Source organism: Myxine glutinosa, chromosome 1, assembly GCF_964187855.1.
Source record: "Myxine glutinosa chromosome 1, kmMyxGlut1.1, whole genome shotgun sequence".
Taxonomy (NCBI): domain Eukaryota; kingdom Metazoa; phylum Chordata; class Myxini; order Myxiniformes; family Myxinidae; genus Myxine; species Myxine glutinosa.
In genome coordinates, this window is record NC_136261.1 from 307,159,858 (window position 1) to 307,178,456 (window position 18,599).

General features: G+C 46.2%; 1 protein-coding gene and 1 long non-coding RNA gene across 2 annotated transcripts in view; one reads left to right on the forward strand and one right to left on the reverse strand.

Moving 5' to 3' along the window:
• The first annotated feature begins 1,183 nt into the window (after positions 1-1,183).
• LOC144888169 (uncharacterized) lies at positions 1,184-13,698 on the forward strand. The gene is made up of 3 exons (XR_010986984.2): positions 1,184-4,560; positions 4,734-5,044; positions 13,640-13,698. It is a non-coding gene; the product is annotated as an uncharacterized LOC144888169 (long non-coding RNA).
• ZMYND10 (zinc finger MYND-type containing 10) overlaps positions 9,734-18,599 on the reverse strand; it is a 44,611-nt gene continuing 35,745 nt past the window's right edge. The window contains exon 12 of the mRNA XM_068135811.2: positions 9,734-10,832. Within this exon, the coding sequence (XP_067991912.2) occupies positions 10,721-10,832 (112 nt within the window). The 3' untranslated portion in view covers positions 9,734-10,720. The remainder of the gene's footprint in view (positions 10,833-18,599) is intronic.

Below are 18,599 nucleotides of genomic sequence, written 5' to 3' on the forward strand. Positions count from 1 at the left end.
CAACAGGCATGAAGAACCAATGTAACATGATGGATAGGGTGGTGTAAAAGACGCTGCATCAATGGCGGTATACTTTGGGAATTGATTCATTTATACGACCGTTACAATCTTTATTTAATTTAAATTGAATTACGACCTCGACAACGAATCTTTATTAAACTTGAATGCTGAAGAACACAAATCACTTTTTTTTTCTTCTTTTTTTTACTTCCAAGAAGCTCCAGCTTCGCAGTACTTGGACATGGTAAATGTGGTGTACAAGGCTGCTTCAATCGTGCTAAACCTCCGGAATTTTTAAAAACGATCTTTAACATCATTAATTTAAATTGAGGTATATACTGTACTTGAACCCTGGGTGGGGTAACGTGTTCTCTGAACGCTCTCGTTTTGTTTTACAGTGTTATACTGCTGACAATATTCAAGTCTTTAGCTATGAATGGTCTAAGTTTGGGTGGTGAGTTTTTCTTGAGGGGGCTATTTTAGAAGGTTGAATCCATGTTTCAGCTTTCGGTTGAGGCTTAAATACTATAGCCTTGCGTTGAGATGAATAATCGTTGAGATGAAATGTGATAAGACGATATACGAGCAGATGTTGAGAACATACGATCCCACATCCAGGGCCACATTGAGTGAAGTGCACTGAAGGTCGGTACACTTTTTGTATTGAAAAAGCTTCCAGACCTCACTTCAAGATACGAGGCTTTGTTGAAATCGATCTTTGGCATCTCACACAACAGACAATAATTCCATCAGTCCTCCAAAGCAAATAAAGCATTATAAAGCAAAGTCAAGCATTCTAAGACATTAGTCATCAATCCCAGTCACTTCTTACCAAGAAGATCCAGCGCTCATCTCAGCATAACTCATTCAGCAGACAAGATACTGATACTGACACTGTCGCTCACTGAGCGTTCGCCCATAAATAGGCATCCAAGATGCTCCACGCCTAGGAAGGCTCTTCTTCATTTTCATTACAATCACCCTCCTTTAAGAATACGGCTAACGGGTGTAAGCAAGTGCGACAGGTGTAAAGGAATAAATCAGAACGAATAATCGACGGACATCGATTCCTGTGGGTGTCATTCTTCGAATAATCGAAGAACGACACCCACAGGAATGGTCTCAGCATATGGAACAGGAATGGTCTCAGCATCGTCCGGGAACGAATCCAACCGGGCGGGGGTAGTCGCGTCGGCCTCGGCCGGTACACTCATGACATGACTTGTATACAAAGTTGAGGATTGAGAAAGTGCTGGAATACGGAACTCTCCAGAACATAGTGGAAAAAGTGGGGGTGGTTGTAATGTAATGCTAAGTTCCTGGTTCACATTTGTGAGTTTAGTTTTGTGTTTTGTGAGTGACCATATGCCCTGCCCACTCGGACGTGATTGACTGTGATCTCATGAGAGTACGCCATGGGGCCTTTGCCTTATGAATAAAGCAGTACACTACAGTGAGCGAACACCAACTGCAGGGTAGAGGGGTACATGGAAGGCGAATGAGCATGGGGAATAATGACAACATGGGGAGGAGGATACAGGGGGTGAACAAGCTGGATATAAGGCCGAACACAGTGAGAAGAACGGAAAAGCGGTTGTGGAACAGGAATGGAAAAAGGGCGAGTGGAGTGAAGGGAGAAAACTACACTCTATTAGGAACGTGTGGGGTGTGGGGAGGATTAACGGGTGTAGAAACGATCATGGTTTTGGATTGGGGACGATATGAGATGGTGGTGGTTGTTGTTGTTGTATAGCCCCGGACAGTTCTCTCGAGCAAGCCCGCGGCATGGAGACAGCCGATCGATTGCCCAAGAGAAACTCAGAGATCCCCCACATCCAGGATGGTGTACCCCCACCTTCACAAAGTCAGGGCCTCGACAGAGTTAGAGGCAAGAAGGAAAGGGCCCGGTCCATGGGGACCAATCGACATTCTGACGGTGACCAGTGTTTGAGTGGAACAATTTTTGTGAGCAGTGATTGCAAAACCAGAGAGGAGGTGACAGAAGATGGACAGACCACCAGACCTGCCTGCGATGTGAGTAATAGGTCCAGAAATTCCACTTCATCACAGTAGATTCCAATAATTTTGAGGGCCTTCTCGTTTCCACTCCATCAAGCTGCCGATGAAGGTATTGTAAGTTGGTGAAGGTTGAGATTTGCGAAGGAAGATCTGTATGATGGAGAATGCCGAATTGGCGGCTCTTTGGAGCCCATGCCCAAGAGAGAACATGTTTGCCTGATGGAGAGGCACACACCTTTGAGTGACCTTTAGTGTGAAAGACAATTCTTTTGAATCTGATAATTATATCTTTGCTCCTTGGGAGTTGAATGCTATTCTAAATGGCAATCCGAATGTTGAATCACTTTTTATAAAAAGTTTTATTGAGTGGTATACCCCACTTGGAGCTCAATTGCAGTTAAAGAAAATGTTGAAATTTTTTTTTATTATATTAAAAAAAAAACTTTTTTCATCAGATTTGAGAAGAGGGTTTGTCAGACATTAGGGGGGAAGAGGTGGATGATATGGGAAAGATAAAGGGTGGGGGAGGGAGGAGATAAGAAATAAAATGGTGGGTTGGGGAGATGAGTTGGATGAATAATAAGCCGGATCATCGTGTTTTAAAATCGGACTAGTTTCATTTCCGTTATACAAATGAGCAACTTCCGTTGATTCATTGACGGACATGTACGTCTGCGTTTCATCACAAGTTATTCCAGCGTTAACAATGCCGATGTGCCAAGCTTTTAACTGTTACAATCGTCAAAAAATTTGACCACAGAACTCAGTCGCTTTTTGGCATTCCTGACCCATGGAAATTTGGCATCCCTGACCCACAGAAAGATAGTCAACGATTGTTTCCTTTGCGGTTGAAAAACTTCAGAACAACCAAATTTAACATCAAAACGTATGGTCGTGTGGATGGCTCTATTAAAACGGAGCACACCACGAATGACCAATTGAGCGTTACTTTGAGGCGTTGTTCAATAGCGGATGTTTTATCTATGCGGGAAGAAGAGCGAAGAAGAAGCTAGCTAGCAGCGTTTACCTGGACGCGATCCGCCGAGCAGTCTTCAATACTGCTAAAATTAACTCAAATGAAAACTGCGTTCAGAAATGTACAAACGTAATAAAAGGATTTATTTATTGAAAGAAGACCCGATAACAAGAAGAACATGACGGCAAAACTAACCCCTTAAATTGGAGTACTCCGACAGACAGAACACAGATACAAGACGAAGGATAAAGGGACGGGATGAAAGGGATTATTTTTTATGGGTACTCGGCTCGGTCCGGCTTGATTGTCGGGCCGACGATCCCTCGCATCTCGCCCTGCGTGGAGAAGCGGGTCTTGGCGGGAACTTGCAGACTAGTGGTGCGGCCTTGCACGCGCGCGCTCCGCCACTCGACGCACATGCCTGCGTCGAGCCCAACGCACAGCAGTCCGGCAGCCTTCCCTCTGTGGTGTGATGGTGGAACGCTTGTTGGAATGTCCCAGGCGTGACGATCACGATCCACTCAGCATTGAGAGAAGATTGAGCAAGATAACCAATCTCAGCAGCAGAACACAGAGCGCAGGGAGCAATCCTCGCCAAAACCCAGGAGCAGAGAGAGAGAAAATGTCGGACGCACTCCCTTTTTATCATCTCCCCTTGGCCAATCAGCTGGCTCCTTCTTGCCTCTGGGCTTCAGCTGCATCCCGATTGGCCCTCCCAACCATTGGTGTGATCTCCCCCATCAACCCCCTTCGACCAATCCGTCGCGAGGTGGGCGTGGCCTCAGCCGGACTGAGCAATGTTTTATTGCCATGGTGGCGCAATGCGTGGGGGCTGCATGCCTCCACTTCCGGTAAGTTTTATTGGGGCAATTATTAATTAAGGTAACTAGTGGGCACTGGTGATGGTAAAAACAGTTGGGATAACTTCAGAGGTTTCACACACAGGGGAAATAACATAATCCCTACACTAGTTAACACGCCCCATTCCTCGTAATCAGGACAAATATACACCTAATCCAACATCCGGGCTAGACAGGTCCTCTACTTATGAACATCGAAATGGTGGTTCTTCACGACAGTCTGATCATGATACCTACACAGATCTACCTGATCTATACATCACTCTACCCCAAAATTCATAACACAGCCCCCCACCTGGAACCGTAGCCTCTGCAAGGTTCACCGCAGGCGCTACCCTCCCAGTCTTAACACTTACTGTCCCGCACTTAATTAGCATATGAAATAAATGAGGAGGGCTGTGGGAAGTAAGCCGAAGCTACCTACCTATTCTCCTTAACATGCTACCCCCTTAAACAACCATCACATTTCAAATATTTACAAAATTATTATTGGTTGTCCCTGCGTAGGGAGGACAAACAAACAACACGGAAACCTAACTTAACCACAAAACTTAACCAAACTTGCAAAAACTCAAAAATTTCGAATAAACATACAACCCCTTCTTACAGACCGCGTCCCCCGGTGGATACCACAAGACTCAACGTTACCTGCGGAGCCATCCCAATGCACCCAAAATTTCCGCGGGCCCTGTCCTGGTATTACAGGTGAGTGACATGGCTCGGTGGATTTCTCCCACATTCATTCAACACAAACCCATAACCACTCATACGCATTCCAAAAATCAAGACACAAAAATCACAACAAAGCACTTATTTCACCCCCTGCAGGACCATGGCATTGATGTCATTTCACATGTGTGTGCATTTCTACTTGGCAGCAGGGAGGTACCGCACAAGTAAGATGGTGGGGGTGCTTCAGGCTGTGGTGCCCGCAGTCCCAAAACAAGTCGCCCGACTTACAACATCGTCGCCCCTCCCCCCTTCCCCCCCCCCCTTTACCTCTTTGCCCTGTGACAGCCAAACAGCTCCTTACGCTGTCACCCCGCCGGTGGAGGTCTCCGTACACCAGGCACCATTGCCTCCGTTTTCCTTGCAGCCTCATGGGTCGCCGCGAGTCTCTCACCACAGGGTGCCCAACAGACCCCACCACCGATGGGCTCCAATTTCCAGACACCACTGGCTGCCTGGGGTAATTACTGCAGAGGGGAGCCACAGTCATCGCTCCTCCAGAGCTTGATCCGTGCCTGCGGACACACACACCTTCCCCACCCACAAAATCCACAATACACATTTCTTCACCTGCTGTCATTCAATTCTCCAACACATATTTCCATGAAAAGATGGTACAAAAGAGGTGTTTCCAACATTTGCTGTCATGGCCTGCTTATGTGAAATCCCCATTTACATTTAATCAATACCTTTCAAAACACAATAAATCATCATTCATTCTCAGTTTCCAACCTCACGACCACATTAAAACACAACACCTCCACACAAAAACAAACGCCACCCACAAGACACTGTGTGGCACACATCCCTTCACCGGCCATGCCATCACTTCTTCACGACAGTCGGAGCATGATACCTACACAGATCTACCTGATCTATACATCACTCTACACTAAAATTCATAACAGTATGTTCATTCAAATATCGTGTTGTTTGTGAAGATCACCTCGAGCTGTCGGTGTTCCTGTTTGATCAACAGGCTCACTACCTGGAAACGTTAGGAAATTGCTGAAACACGATGCCGTACCCACACTTACCGGGAGAGAGTTACCTGTTTATTTGAAGACCGGCCCATGTGAGCCAAGCTCAGAGCTTGTCCTCAAGTAGTTATCTATATTTCTACAATACTAGCAGAGCTGACCTTTTGCTTCGCTTGTAGAAAAAAACGAATTGCACTAATTGTAGAAAAAAAAAACCCCTACAACAGCTATAAGCCTCCCACTATCCTTTAGGAGCTTAATGATGTTTGAATGTCTTTGCTTTTAATTGGAAATAAGCATATTAGTCTGCAACTGACGGGTTGTATTTTTGCACCCTTATTGTGGAAGGGAGTGATGTTTGCTGATGTTCAGAACAATGACGGATGGCTAAAGGAAAAGGGCAAGCTGAGTATTGCACACTGAGGAGCAGCAGAGCAGGATTTGAGAACATTTTGCACAGAACCATCTGTGCCGCAGCCAAAGCAGGGTTGAGGTTACACACAACTTTCTTTACCTTCTAAGATGAGGACTCAAAGTCTCGTAGACAGTGGATATGAGAGGTTAAGATGGGGACAGAACGGGATGGGTTGGATTGGGTACATGCGATCTGAAGGCAAGCGGAATGAAACCGATCTGCTTTCACTCTGGCAGATTCTGCTGTGTTGCCGTTTGATGTGAGGGAGATGAACAGGGACCAGACACCAGAGTCTGACTTGTGTTGACCATAATAGCTTTGGCCATACGATAGCTCATCTACTCTTCACGGACACCGTCCACCAACTAATGCCGGCAGATGGGACTCCCAGTCCAAGGTCCATCCGAGGACATATTAATGCCTCGCCCTGCGTGTGAAACACCATGATGACACTTTATAGCTGGATCAGGATTCGAACCTAAGCTGGACAGCTTGGAGGTGATGGTGTGTACCTCTAAGCCAGGCTTCCAGTCCTTCACCAAAATCTGAATTCTGAAACTCGGCCACGTTGCGACAGTAAATTGAAAATATGATCAACGATGCAGTGAGCTGTACAGGTTGTTGTAATTGATTTCAAGTGAAAATGGCGGTGAAACGGATGACAAAGCAGCGCACGAAGATGTTATACGATCAATGTAGTGTAATGGTGCTGAAAAACGCTACTTTAAAGTGCTTGAGCAAAGTGTACCAGTTTGGATGGATAATAGCTTTGGGTGGGGAATGCCACCCTTCCACCCCGCTGGGAATCTCCTTGATCTGCCTTCTTTTTCTGGTGGCAGCACCTGTCTCTTCAGATCGAATTCACGCACTTTTTATGGCTGCCCATCTTTCTGTCCAAGCCCACAACCTGTTCGGTCATGGGCACACCTGCTTGGACAAAACCCTGCCATGTCGCTCATTCGTACTCTAGTCGAACAATGATGACTGCTTCTGACCCACAGTAAGTAGTTCCGTCCAATTTTTACTATGGACTTTATTTATTAAGTAGATTATTATTAAGATTAAGGAGATTTATTAAGTATTAAGTGGATTTACTTTTGTTTTTTTTGTTTTTTGTTTTGTTTTGTTGTTTTTTGTATACAAGATCGAGGCTCGTGTAAGAGCTAACATTGATCACAAAAAAACAAACTGACAAACATATTATCAAGGGAGCGGGAGACAAGATGGGGAGAGAGGGAGGGAAGCACACAAGTACAACATTAGAGAGCAGGGACATCGGGAGATCTGTGGGAGGGCGAGGGGTTGGGGGGAGGAGACACGGGAAGGGTGGGGGGGTGGGAGGGGTATAAAACACATGGACACTGCTAGCACTTCCAGGAAATAAGTCGGAATTTCAAAAAAGTGTGTCTGGGGTGTATTAACGGGGGTAGAAAAGATCAAGGTTTTGGATGGGGAAAGATAAGAGATGGTGGTGAACAGCTGTTTTAAAGACCTGGAGGGAGGAGTGGGATTGAAGGGAGTGAGGGAGTTTGTTCCAGAGGCGGGAGAAAAGGGGAATTAAGAGTGAAGGTGAGCAGAGAGTCTTAATTTCGGCAGTTTAACCATCAGAGGGTTGCTGCAGATCTTGTGCGACCTGTAGGATTATTTGGGGGACAGAGAGCTGGGGGGGGGGTGGGGGGGCAAGGCCGGAGAGGAGTCGGTAGAAGACAGAAAGACCACCAACCTGCCTGCGGTAAGTGAGTGAAAGGACCGCACAATTAGCTTCATCGCGGGAGATTCCAATGATTCTGAAAGCTTTGGTTTCAACAGCGTGAAGCCGAGCTAGGTGTGAGGCAGGTGCACCAGCTCAGAGGGGGGAAGAGTATTCCATTGAGCTACGGATGAAAGCCTTGTACGTGGTGAGGAGCTCAGGTGTGCCAAGGAAGGACTTCGCACGACGGAGGATGCCCAGATGGCGACTGGCTTTGGAGGCCAGCTTGGAAATGTGGTTTTCCCAGAAAAGATCATGGCAGATAGTGAGACCCAAAAGCTTGAGTGACAGACCCAAAAGCTCTACTCTTTATACAAAACTAATGTTGCAAATACTGAACATTTATTTGTAAAACAAGCCTGGCGTTGACTTAACGGTAAAGGTGGCTGGCTTGAGATATTAGGGTGCCGAGTTTGAACCTCTTTTGTCCTGTTGAATTGATACCAGGTGGGTTGACTCAGCCTGTCATCCTCCCGAGGTTGGCAAAATGAGTACCAGCGAACTGTTAATAGAGGGCACTGCATCAGCTGCACAGCTGCGCCCCCAGAAAATGATGCAGCCAAACAGGCACAGGCTGTGTACAAACCTCCACCATATGAAAACCAATAAATCCCAGAACAATATTAACTAGAACGGCACTCAGTGGAGAGCAAACCAACGCCTGGTTGGCCATATCACTCAATGGTGAAGAATCACTTTAAAAAATTAAATAATTCTCATATCCGAATCCATATTCAGATCTTCACCAAAATGTAATCGATTCTTCCTTGTCACACACCCAACCGGTCCACCAAGTTAAATCCGTCCACAACTTTTTGAGATATCTTGCTATGTATCGTTTTTGGCCCTATCTCCCAATGGTGAAGAATCACTTTTAAAAAATTCTACTTGCCGGATCCGAATCTTCACCAACATCTAATAATTTCGTCCTTGTCACATACGCTACATCTCTGCCAAATTTCGTCCGAATCCGTCCACAACGTTTTGAGATATCCTATTCACAGACAGACAGACAAACAGACAGGGGTGAAAACATAACCTCCATCCACCTTTGGTGGTGGAGGTAACTAGAACGGCACTTGGTGGAGCACATACCTGTGCCAGGCTGAACAGTTTACGTTTTGTATCCCACTGATGGGCCGGATCTGGATTCGGACCTGAACCAAAATGGAATGTGCTTGTTTTTCTTACCAAACCAACATATCCACCACGTTTTGTCATTCCTCATCCACAACGTATTTTTGAAATAGATCCGGATCTTCACCAAAATATCAATTCTTCCTCGTCACACACCCAACATGTCGACCAAATTTCGTCCGAATCTGGCCATTACGTTTTGAGATATCCTGCTCACAGACAGACAAACAAACAGGTGAAAACATAATCTCCATCCATCTTCAGGTGGCAGAGATAACTATATCAGCCATTTCACTCAATCAAAGGAAAACAATATTCAGACAATCTATCTATAATTCCATTAATCTCTGTGTGTATGTGTGTGTGTATGTATGCGACAACGATTTCTCGACAACTACCGGTCCGATATACTTGAAACTTGCCAGGTATATTGCTGGGGACCCGAGGATGTGCCTTTTCAAGGTTTGAAATTAATCGGACAAGTACTTACCGAGCTATGGCGATTTAGCCGTTCGCCGTTCGCTTTGGCGTTGCGAATGTACCAAACCATTGCATGTAAATAGAGGGGGGGGGTTCTGTGGTCGTTGCGAATGGACCAAACCATTCATGTAAATAGAGGGGGGGGTTCTGTGGTCGTTACTGCCACGTGGTTTCAAAGTTTTTTTTTTGTTGTTGTTGTTTGCACGCATGTTTTTTTGCACCCACGTACGGGCACGCCCTAGGATGTTTACACACACACACCTCTACACAAAATTTATATATATTTTTTTTTTGGCAAGGAACGGGCACCCACGTACGGGCACGTCCTAGCTTATATATAGTACGGGCATGCCCTAGTTTTTTTCAATTCAGACAAAATTTCAAATTCAAAAATTCAAATTCAAATTCAAAATTCAGACAATTCAAATCATACAAATTCAGAAAACAATATTCAAACAAAAAGTGAATAATAATATTCAGACACGGCATTTTCATAACGATATCTTTAATTTCCCCAAGTCTATATTCACAGCTCAAATGTTTGTTCTTTTGAAAGACAGGACTAATTCTACAGCGTGTCACAAATTACTCATCGTTTTGAGTGTAAAGATTTTTAAACACTTGTTAAAGATGGAGCACATCACAAGGAGGTTCACTAAAATGTGAAATCTTAAGGAGAGCTTCTTATCCACACACCTAACCTCAGGAGTCAAGAGGGTCTTCAGCAAGGTGCGAATGTCCCCTACTGGTGAGCACCTGTCAATTATAAATGGAAGGGAAACTGCATGAGAAAGGGAGTGTGGTGAAAAGCTCAAGGTTGGGAGGAGGTGAGAAGAGAAGTATATGGAGGATATGTAAGGGATTTCATTCGAATCTCAGGCTAATGGGGAGCAATATGACCCATTTGGCTCCCCAGCGTCTGACTGTCTGGTTTTGGGAAGCTGTTGACAAAATCTTTGTTTGACCTTGCATCAACATTCTTTCCTTTTGAGCAGCTCCCCACCTGCTCTTGCCTTTCTCTGAAGCCCAGCTTGTGAAACTGGGGAAATGTTTTGAGTTCCTTGTCCTTTGAAGAACAGTATATGAAGCAGAATACAAATTGTGATTCCTTGAGATGTTGTTGGTTGCTGACTGTGTGAGGACCAAAGGTGCTACTAGCTTCTGCGCCCATATCTATCTGCCATGCATGTTATCCTTATCCTTCAATAAACCCCTTGTACAGTGTCCGAGTTGAGGGGCTTATTCCAGAACTGGAAGGAGTTAAGGAATCCACGACAGATACATGGGAGCATTTTTGTTCCAAAACCCCAACTATTTTGCCTATCCATTCGTCTGACAGGATGTGTCTTATTTGTGAGTTCCAGTTTCCCAGAATCAGCGCAACTTTGTGTTGCTGCTCCCACCATTTCCTGGAGGGTCACCTTGGGCGTCCGCAATCATTCCACAGGCCTGCTTGTGTCTTGACCAGTCTTTGACCTGGCATTCCCTGCAGCACATGTTGCACAGGTTCAAGGCCCAAGAGCGATTGGTACTCATACAAAATACTTTCCTTTTTCATCATTTTTCGTCATATCAACAACTTTGTCTCATCATGTTCTGTAAGTAAAAACATTTGGTTTTAAAACAATAGCTTAAAATTGTGATAGTTGATCAGCAAGTCAATGGCTTTACAGAGGAGCTAAAATGAGATGTAAAAACAACATGTCAGTTTTGGATTTGATAGTGTCAGGTCCCAGTAAGCTTGTTCACTCGAGAGTTGAGATGTGCAATTGTAGGAAAAGATGAAAGACTTAAATTCACAAACACAGTGAAATCGAAACCACTAAAAAAAATCCATAACTTAGATGGAAGTAATAAAATAGATAAAGCTTAAGAGAATAGTACAGGCCCAGTTGTACTTTGGGTAGCAGAACATTTTTGGGTCATCTCATCTCGATTTTCTTAGACTAGGGCATGCCCGTACTATATATATATCTAAAATTATATCCCCCCCTCTATTTACATGAAATGGTTTGGTCCATTCGCAAAGCCAAAGCGAACGGCTTGCGAGTACGGTGACAATCCCCCCCCTCTATTTACATGAAATGGTTTGGTCCAAAGCGAACGGCTTGCGAGTACGGTGACAATCCCCCCCCTCTATTTACATGAAATGGTTTGGTCCAAAGCGAACGGCTTGCGGAGTTTGGTAAAGAAATCGCCATAGCGTGCACAAACGCGCAGGAAAGCGAAAGAATCGCAAATTAGTTTTAATTAGTTTTAAAACATAGTTTAACGCCAACATAGTTTGCCAACGTGAAATAAATGAATACGCTCTCAAATGTGCCGTCCGAGGCAGAGTCTGTTCGCCACGTTCGGCACACGTGATAGCTCGCTGCTCTCTGATTGGTTGAATCGTTTTTTGGACATAGCTCGGTAACTACTTGTCCGATTAATATGAAACCTTGAAAAGGCACATCCTCGGGTCCCCAGCAATATACCTGGCAAGTTTCAAGTATATCGGACCCGTGGTTGTCGAGAAACAGCGGTCACAGACATACATACATACATACATACACACAGAGATTACTGGAATTATAGATAGATGAACTTGTAAAATGGGTCGGGATGACCGGATGTCTGTCCGTCTGTCAACTTTTCGCTATTTTTGCTACTCCTCCCTTATCACATGGCTGATTGTTCTGAAACTTGACACATTAATGAATACAAGACATTAAGTAACCCCACAAACGCTTAGGTTTTTCGATTTAGGATCATGGTGCTCTGAAGGTGTTGTGGGGGAGGGGGAGGGGGAGGAGGGGATTACCCCCTGAAACTTCGGATCCCTTCCCTGCTTGTCCTTTATTTACCAACCGATTGCTCTGAAGCCCGATACAGCCCGATACTCAAAGGTCAGATCATGGGGGTTCCCCCCAAATGTCCACCTCAAGAGATGACCATCAGCCCACTGTTGATGAACTCGATCGTCTTTTGGTGTGGCAAACTTACCAAATAAAGTCTAGGCTATTTTTACGGCGCAGCCCATAGGGCAAAGCCGTCTAGAACAGTATTTGTCTGTCTGTCTATGTATGTATGTATGTCCCCTCAAACGTATATCAATCATAACTGAGAATCTGGTCAAATGACAGGGTGATGTGATTATGTCTGATGTCATTACGGCGGTATGGTGGCTGACTCTCCACACACCGCCATTTTGATTTATATGCTGAAAATATCGTCAAACCTGTCATATATCACAATCGCCATGCTGTACATTTACGTTTTTCATTCAGTGCGAAACACAAACTGATTGTTAAAATGACCATCAAATATCGAAAGCATAGACGTTACGGATCTTCCAACAAAACGGTACGTACCCAACCCTTGTGGGGTATATAGATTACAGTAGATCTTCCCTCAGTTCTGTAAGTAAAACTTACCTCACGGATGTCTGGATTCCTCCAAATTTCTTTGCTTAATGTTATAAGCAGCATTAGCGACTGTTTAAAAAGCTAATCATATGTGTTTGTGGTTTATAATATTTTACAAGCCCGGCCACGTCGCTGTTAGACTTTCGGTCTTGTTTTTAATGGGTATAAAAGGCTTCTTTTTATGAGATGTTGAGGCTCGACCTTCCCACTTGACAGCAGAGCTTTGGCAAGTTCAAATATTAAGGGCCATTTACTGAAAATGTCGCACTAACCAGACTCGGTGGTATAATGGTTGGAGCTTCCGCTCTGAGTCCAGGGAGGTCGGTGGGTCGAGCCCCGGCAAAGTCAATTGAAAAAAAAATGTCTGTGCTGCTTCCTTCCTTGATGTTTTGCATTTAAAAGGAGAAAGCATGGAGAAACAATACTTGGAAGGCATTGGCAAACCAGCTAGTATAAACTCCTGCCAACAAAGTGCTTCGGCAGTAGAGCATTAACGGTCTGCAAAGAGTTTGGTGCACATCAACAAACAAACAAAAAAAGTTTATCTTCAAGAAGTCCCAAAATTGCATCAAAAGCTTGAACAGTAATTTCTATTTATTCAGTTTGTGCAGTGATAGCGGAAACATCTGGCAGCCACTGTATGAAGTGACATCAGAGCTGTGAAAAGCATTCTGAGCATTTCCAATATGGCAGTGAGCCGTGTCATGTCCTGGGAGACATGAAGCTTCTCGTGAAGCAAAATGTCAAACCAAGCATAATTGACAGCCGAAGAGCTTGAAGGTTTATTAAGTGCAGTCTCTTGGGCGGGAGTGTGTGTGATGCAAAAGGTTGAAAATGGATGATGAACATGCTCTCATCTCACAATCCTATGTTTATGAAATTGCAGCAAAACTGTATCAATCATCATGGCGATCCCTCGATCTCAAGGATGCATTTCCATGTAAATGGTGTTCGAAGGAGCATCCTTGTCTCAGGATCTGCTTCCGAAGGGGTATATTCAGGGTTTGATTTTACCAGGGTTTGATTTCACCAGGGTTTGACGTCATTTAATTTTTCTCAGCTTGGCTTTCGGTTTGTCTTTAAATCCCATAACCTTGACGGGTTCTTTGTCCTTGGCTTTGTTGGGAGAAGACCTATTTCACAAAATGTTCATTAGGCATGCGGATACAACGACCTGCACACTGAAGTCGACTTCATATTATCACTGTGTCAACGTTAGTGACATGTGGTACCATAAGGGAACTTGCGTTGGTTTGACAATCTCCCAAATTGGTGGTATCATTGGCAGCATTGGTGGCATCTTTGGCAGCATTGGTGGTATCTTTGGCAGCATTGGTGGCATCTTTGGCAGCATTGGTGGCATATTTGGCAGCATTGGTGGTATCTTTGGCAGCATTGGTGGCATCTTTGGCAGCATTGGTGGCATCTTTGGCAGCATTGGTGGCATCTTTGGCAGGTGGTATCTTTGGCAGCATTGGTGGCATCTTTGGCAGCATTGGTGGTATCTTTGGCAGCATTGGTGACATCTTTGGCAGCATTGGTGGTATCTTTGGCAGCATTGGTGGTATCTTTGGCAGCATTGGTGGTATCTTTGGCAGCATTGGTGGTATCTTTGGCAGCATTGGTGGTATCTTTGGCAGCATTGGTGGCATCTTTGGCAGCATTGGTGGCATCTTTGGCAGCATTGGTGACATCTTTGGCAGCATTGGTGGTATATTTGGCAGCATTGGTGGTATCTTTGGCAGCATTGGTGGTATCTTTGGCAGCATTGGTGGTATCTTTGGCAGCATTGGTGGCATCTTTGGCAGCATTGGTGGTATCTTTGGCAGCATTGGTGGTATCTTTGGCAGCATTGGTGGCAGCATTGGTGGCATCTTTGGCAGCATTGGTGGTATCTTTGGCAGCATTGGTGGTATCTTTGGCAGCATTGGTGGTATCTTTGGCAGCATTGGTGGCATCTTTGGCAGCATTGGTGGTATCCTTGGCAGCATTGGTGGCAGCATTGGTGGTATCTTTGGCAGCATTTGTGGCATCTTTGGCAGCATACGTATCTTTGGCAGCATTGGTGGCATCTTTGGCAGCATTGGTGGCATCTTTGGCAGCATTGGTGGCATCTTTGGCAGCATTGGTGGCATCTTTGGCAGCACTGGTGGCATCTTTGGCAGCATTGGTGGTATCTTTGGCAGCATTGGTGGCATCTTTGGCAGCATTGGTGGTATCTTTGGCAGCATTGGTGGTATCTTTGGCAGCTTTAGTGGCATCTTTGTCATCATTGGTGGTATCTTTGGCAGCATTGATGGCAGCATTGGTGGTATCTTTGGCAGCATTGGTGGTATCTTTGGCAGCATTGATGGTATCCTTGGCAGCATTGGTGGTATCTTTGGCAGCATTGGTGGTATCTTTGGCAGCATTGGTGGTATCTTTGGCAGCATTGGTGGTATCCTTGGCAGCATTGGTGGTATTTTTGGCAGCATTGGTGGTATCTTTGGCAGCATTGGTGGTATCTTTGGCAGCATTGGTGGTATCTTTGGCAGCATTGGTGGTATCTTTGGTAGCATTGGTGGTATCTTTGGCAGCATTGGTGGTATCTTTGGCAGCATTGGTGGTATCTTTGGCAGCATTGGTGGTATCTTTGGCAGCATTGGTGGTATCTTTGGCAGCATTGGTGGTATCTTTGGCAGCATTGGTGGTATCTTTGGCAGCATTAGTGGCATCTTTGGCAGCATTCGTGGCATCTTTGGCAGCATTGGTGGTATCTTTGGCAGCATTGGTGGCATCCTTGGCAGCATTGGTGGCATCTTTGGCAGCATTGGTGGTATCTTTGGCAGCATTGGTGGTGTCTTTGGCAGCATTGGTGGTGTCTTTGGCAGCATTGGTGGTATCTTTGGCAGCATTGGTGGTATCTTTGGCAGCATTTGTGGCATCTTTGGCAGCATTGGTGGTATCTTTGGCAGCATTTGTGGCATCTTTGGCAGCATTGGTGGCATCTTTGGCAGCATTGGTGGTATCTTTGGCAGCATTGGTGGCATCTTTGGCAGCATTGGTGGTATCTTTGGCAGCATTGGTGATATCTTTGGCAGCATTGGTGGTATCTTTGGCAGCATTGGTGGTATCTTTGGCAGCATTGGTGGTATCTTTGGCAGCATTGGTGGCATCTTTGGCAGCATTGGTGGCATCTTTGGCAGCATTGGTGGCATCTTTGGCAGCATTGGTGGCATCTTTGGCAGGTGGTATCTTTGGCAGCATTGGTGGCATCTTTGGCAGCATTGGTGGTATCTTTGGCAGCATTGGTGACATCTTTGGCAGCATTGGTGGTATCTTTGGCAGCATTGGTGGTATCTTTGGCAGCATTGGTGGTATCTTTGGCAGCATTGGTGGTATCTTTGGCAGCATTGGTGGTATCTTTGGCAGCATTGGTGGCATCTTTGGCAGCATTGGTGGCATCTTTGGCAGCATTGGTGACATCTTTGGCAGCATTGGTGGTATATTTGGCAGCATTGGTGGTATCTTTGGCAGCATTGGTGGTATCTTTGGCAGCATTGGTGGTATCTTTGGCAGCATTGGTGGCATCTTTGGCAGCATTGGTGGTATCTTTGGCAGCATTGGTGGTATCTTTGGCAGCATTGGTGGCAGCATTGGTGGCATCTTTGGCAGCATTGGTGGTATCTTTGGCAGCATTGGTGGTATCTTTGGCAGCATTGGTGGTATCTTTGGCAGCATTGGTGGCATCTTTGGCAGCATTGGTGGTATCCTTGGCAGCATTGGTGGCAGCATTGGTGGTATCTTTGGCAGCATTTGTGGCATCTTTGGCAGCATACGTATCTTTGGCAGCATTGGTGGCATCTTTGGCAGCATTGGTGGCATCTTTGGCAGCATTGGTGGCATCTTTGGCAGCATTGGTGGCATCTTTGGCAGCACTGGTGGCATCTTTGGCAGCATTGGTGGTATCTTTGGCAGCATTGGTGGCATCTTTGGCAGCATTGGTGGTATCTTTGGCAGCATTGGTGGTATCTTTGGCAGCTTTAGTGGCATCTTTGTCATCATTGGTGGTATCTTTGGCAGCATTGATGGCAGCATTGGTGGTATCTTTGGCAGCATTGGTGGTATCTTTGGCAGCATTGATGGTATCCTTGGCAGCATTGGTGGTATCTTTGGCAGCATTGGTGGTATCTTTGGCAGCATTGGTGGTATCTTTGGCAGCATTGGTGGTATCCTTGGCAGCATTGGTGGTATTTTTGGCAGCATTGGTGGTATCTTTGGCAGCATTGGTGGTATCTTTGGCAGCATTGGTGGTATCTTTGGCAGCATTGGTGGTATCTTTGGTAGCATTGGTGGTATCTTTGGCAGCATTGGTGGTATCTTTGGCAGCATTGGTGGTATCTTTGGCAGCATTGGTGGTATCTTTGGCAGCATTGGTGGTATCTTTGGCAGCATTGGTGGTATCTTTGGCAGCATTGGTGGTATCTTTGGCAGCATTAGTGGCATCTTTGGCAGCATTCGTGGCATCTTTGGCAGCATTGGTGGTATCTTTGGCAGCATTGGTGGCAGCATTGGTGGCATCTTTGGCAGCATTGGTGGTATCTTTGGCAGCATTGGTGGTGTCTTTGGCAGCATTGGTGGTGTCTTTGGCAGCATTGGTGGTATCTTTGGCAGCATTGGTGGTATCTTTGGCAGCATTTGTGGCATCTTTGGCAGCATTGGTGGTATCTTTGGCAGCATTTGTGGCATCTTTGGCAGCATTGGTGGCATCTTTGGCAGCATTGGTGGTATCTTTGGCAGCATTGGTGGCATCTTTGGCAGCATTGGTGGTATCTTTGGCAGCATTGGTGATATCTTTGGCAGCATTGGTGGTATCTTTGGCAGCATTGGTGGTATCTTTGGCAGCATTGGTGGTATCTTTGGCAGCATTGGTGGTATCTTTGGCAGCATTGGTGGTATCTTTGGCAGCATTGGTGGCATCTTTGGCAGCATTGGTGGTATCTTTGGGAGCATTGGTGGCATCTTTGGCAGCATTGGTGGTATCTTTGGCAGCATTGGTGGCATCTTTGGCAGCATTGGTGGTATCTTTGGCAGCATTGGTGGCATCTTTGGCAGCATTGGTGGTATCTTTGGCAGCATTGGTGGTATCTTTGGCAGCATTGGTAGCATCTTTGGCAGCATTGGTGGTATCTTTGGCAACATTGGTGGTGTTGTAGGAGCTGTGCTCCAACGTAAATCGGAAGAATGGACGCGACAAAAAGCTGGAATTCGTCCGAGTTTCTTTATTGTGTCAAATCAACTCGGGTACTCTGAAAAGCCCGTTTATCGGGCAGCAATATATATACACATTATCCCGGAGCGTTTGCCTGGGAAAGGCGAGACCGGGCGTCCTGGGCGAACCATGGAAAGGCGAGTCTGGACATGCCCGGGCGTCCTGGACGAGGCCTGGCAAGTCGAGAGCGGGCATGCCCGGGCGTCCTGGACGAGCCCTGGAAAGGCGAGGCTGGGCGTGCCCGGGCGTCCTGGGCGAGCCCGGCATGGTGATCGCTCCGCGTCCTCGGTAGGTGCAAGGCGATTGTGTATACCCAGCGGTAGCCGCGACACACGTCCACCCAGAATCGACTTGCACCGGCAGGGTCAATTTAAGGGGGGTCCTGATGACCCGGCCGAAGCGACCCCTGGCGGGTCGTGGGGGGGGGGGGGTCCGGTGTGGTGGTGGGCGGTCGAGTGGGGGGCACCGTGGATGGGGGGCGGCCTCGCCGCGGCGGAAGGGCCAACCGTGGCGGTTGGTCGATGTCCACGTGCGCCGGCTTGAGGCGGTCCACCGCAATCCGGTCTGACCTGCCGCCGATGTCGATGACGAACGA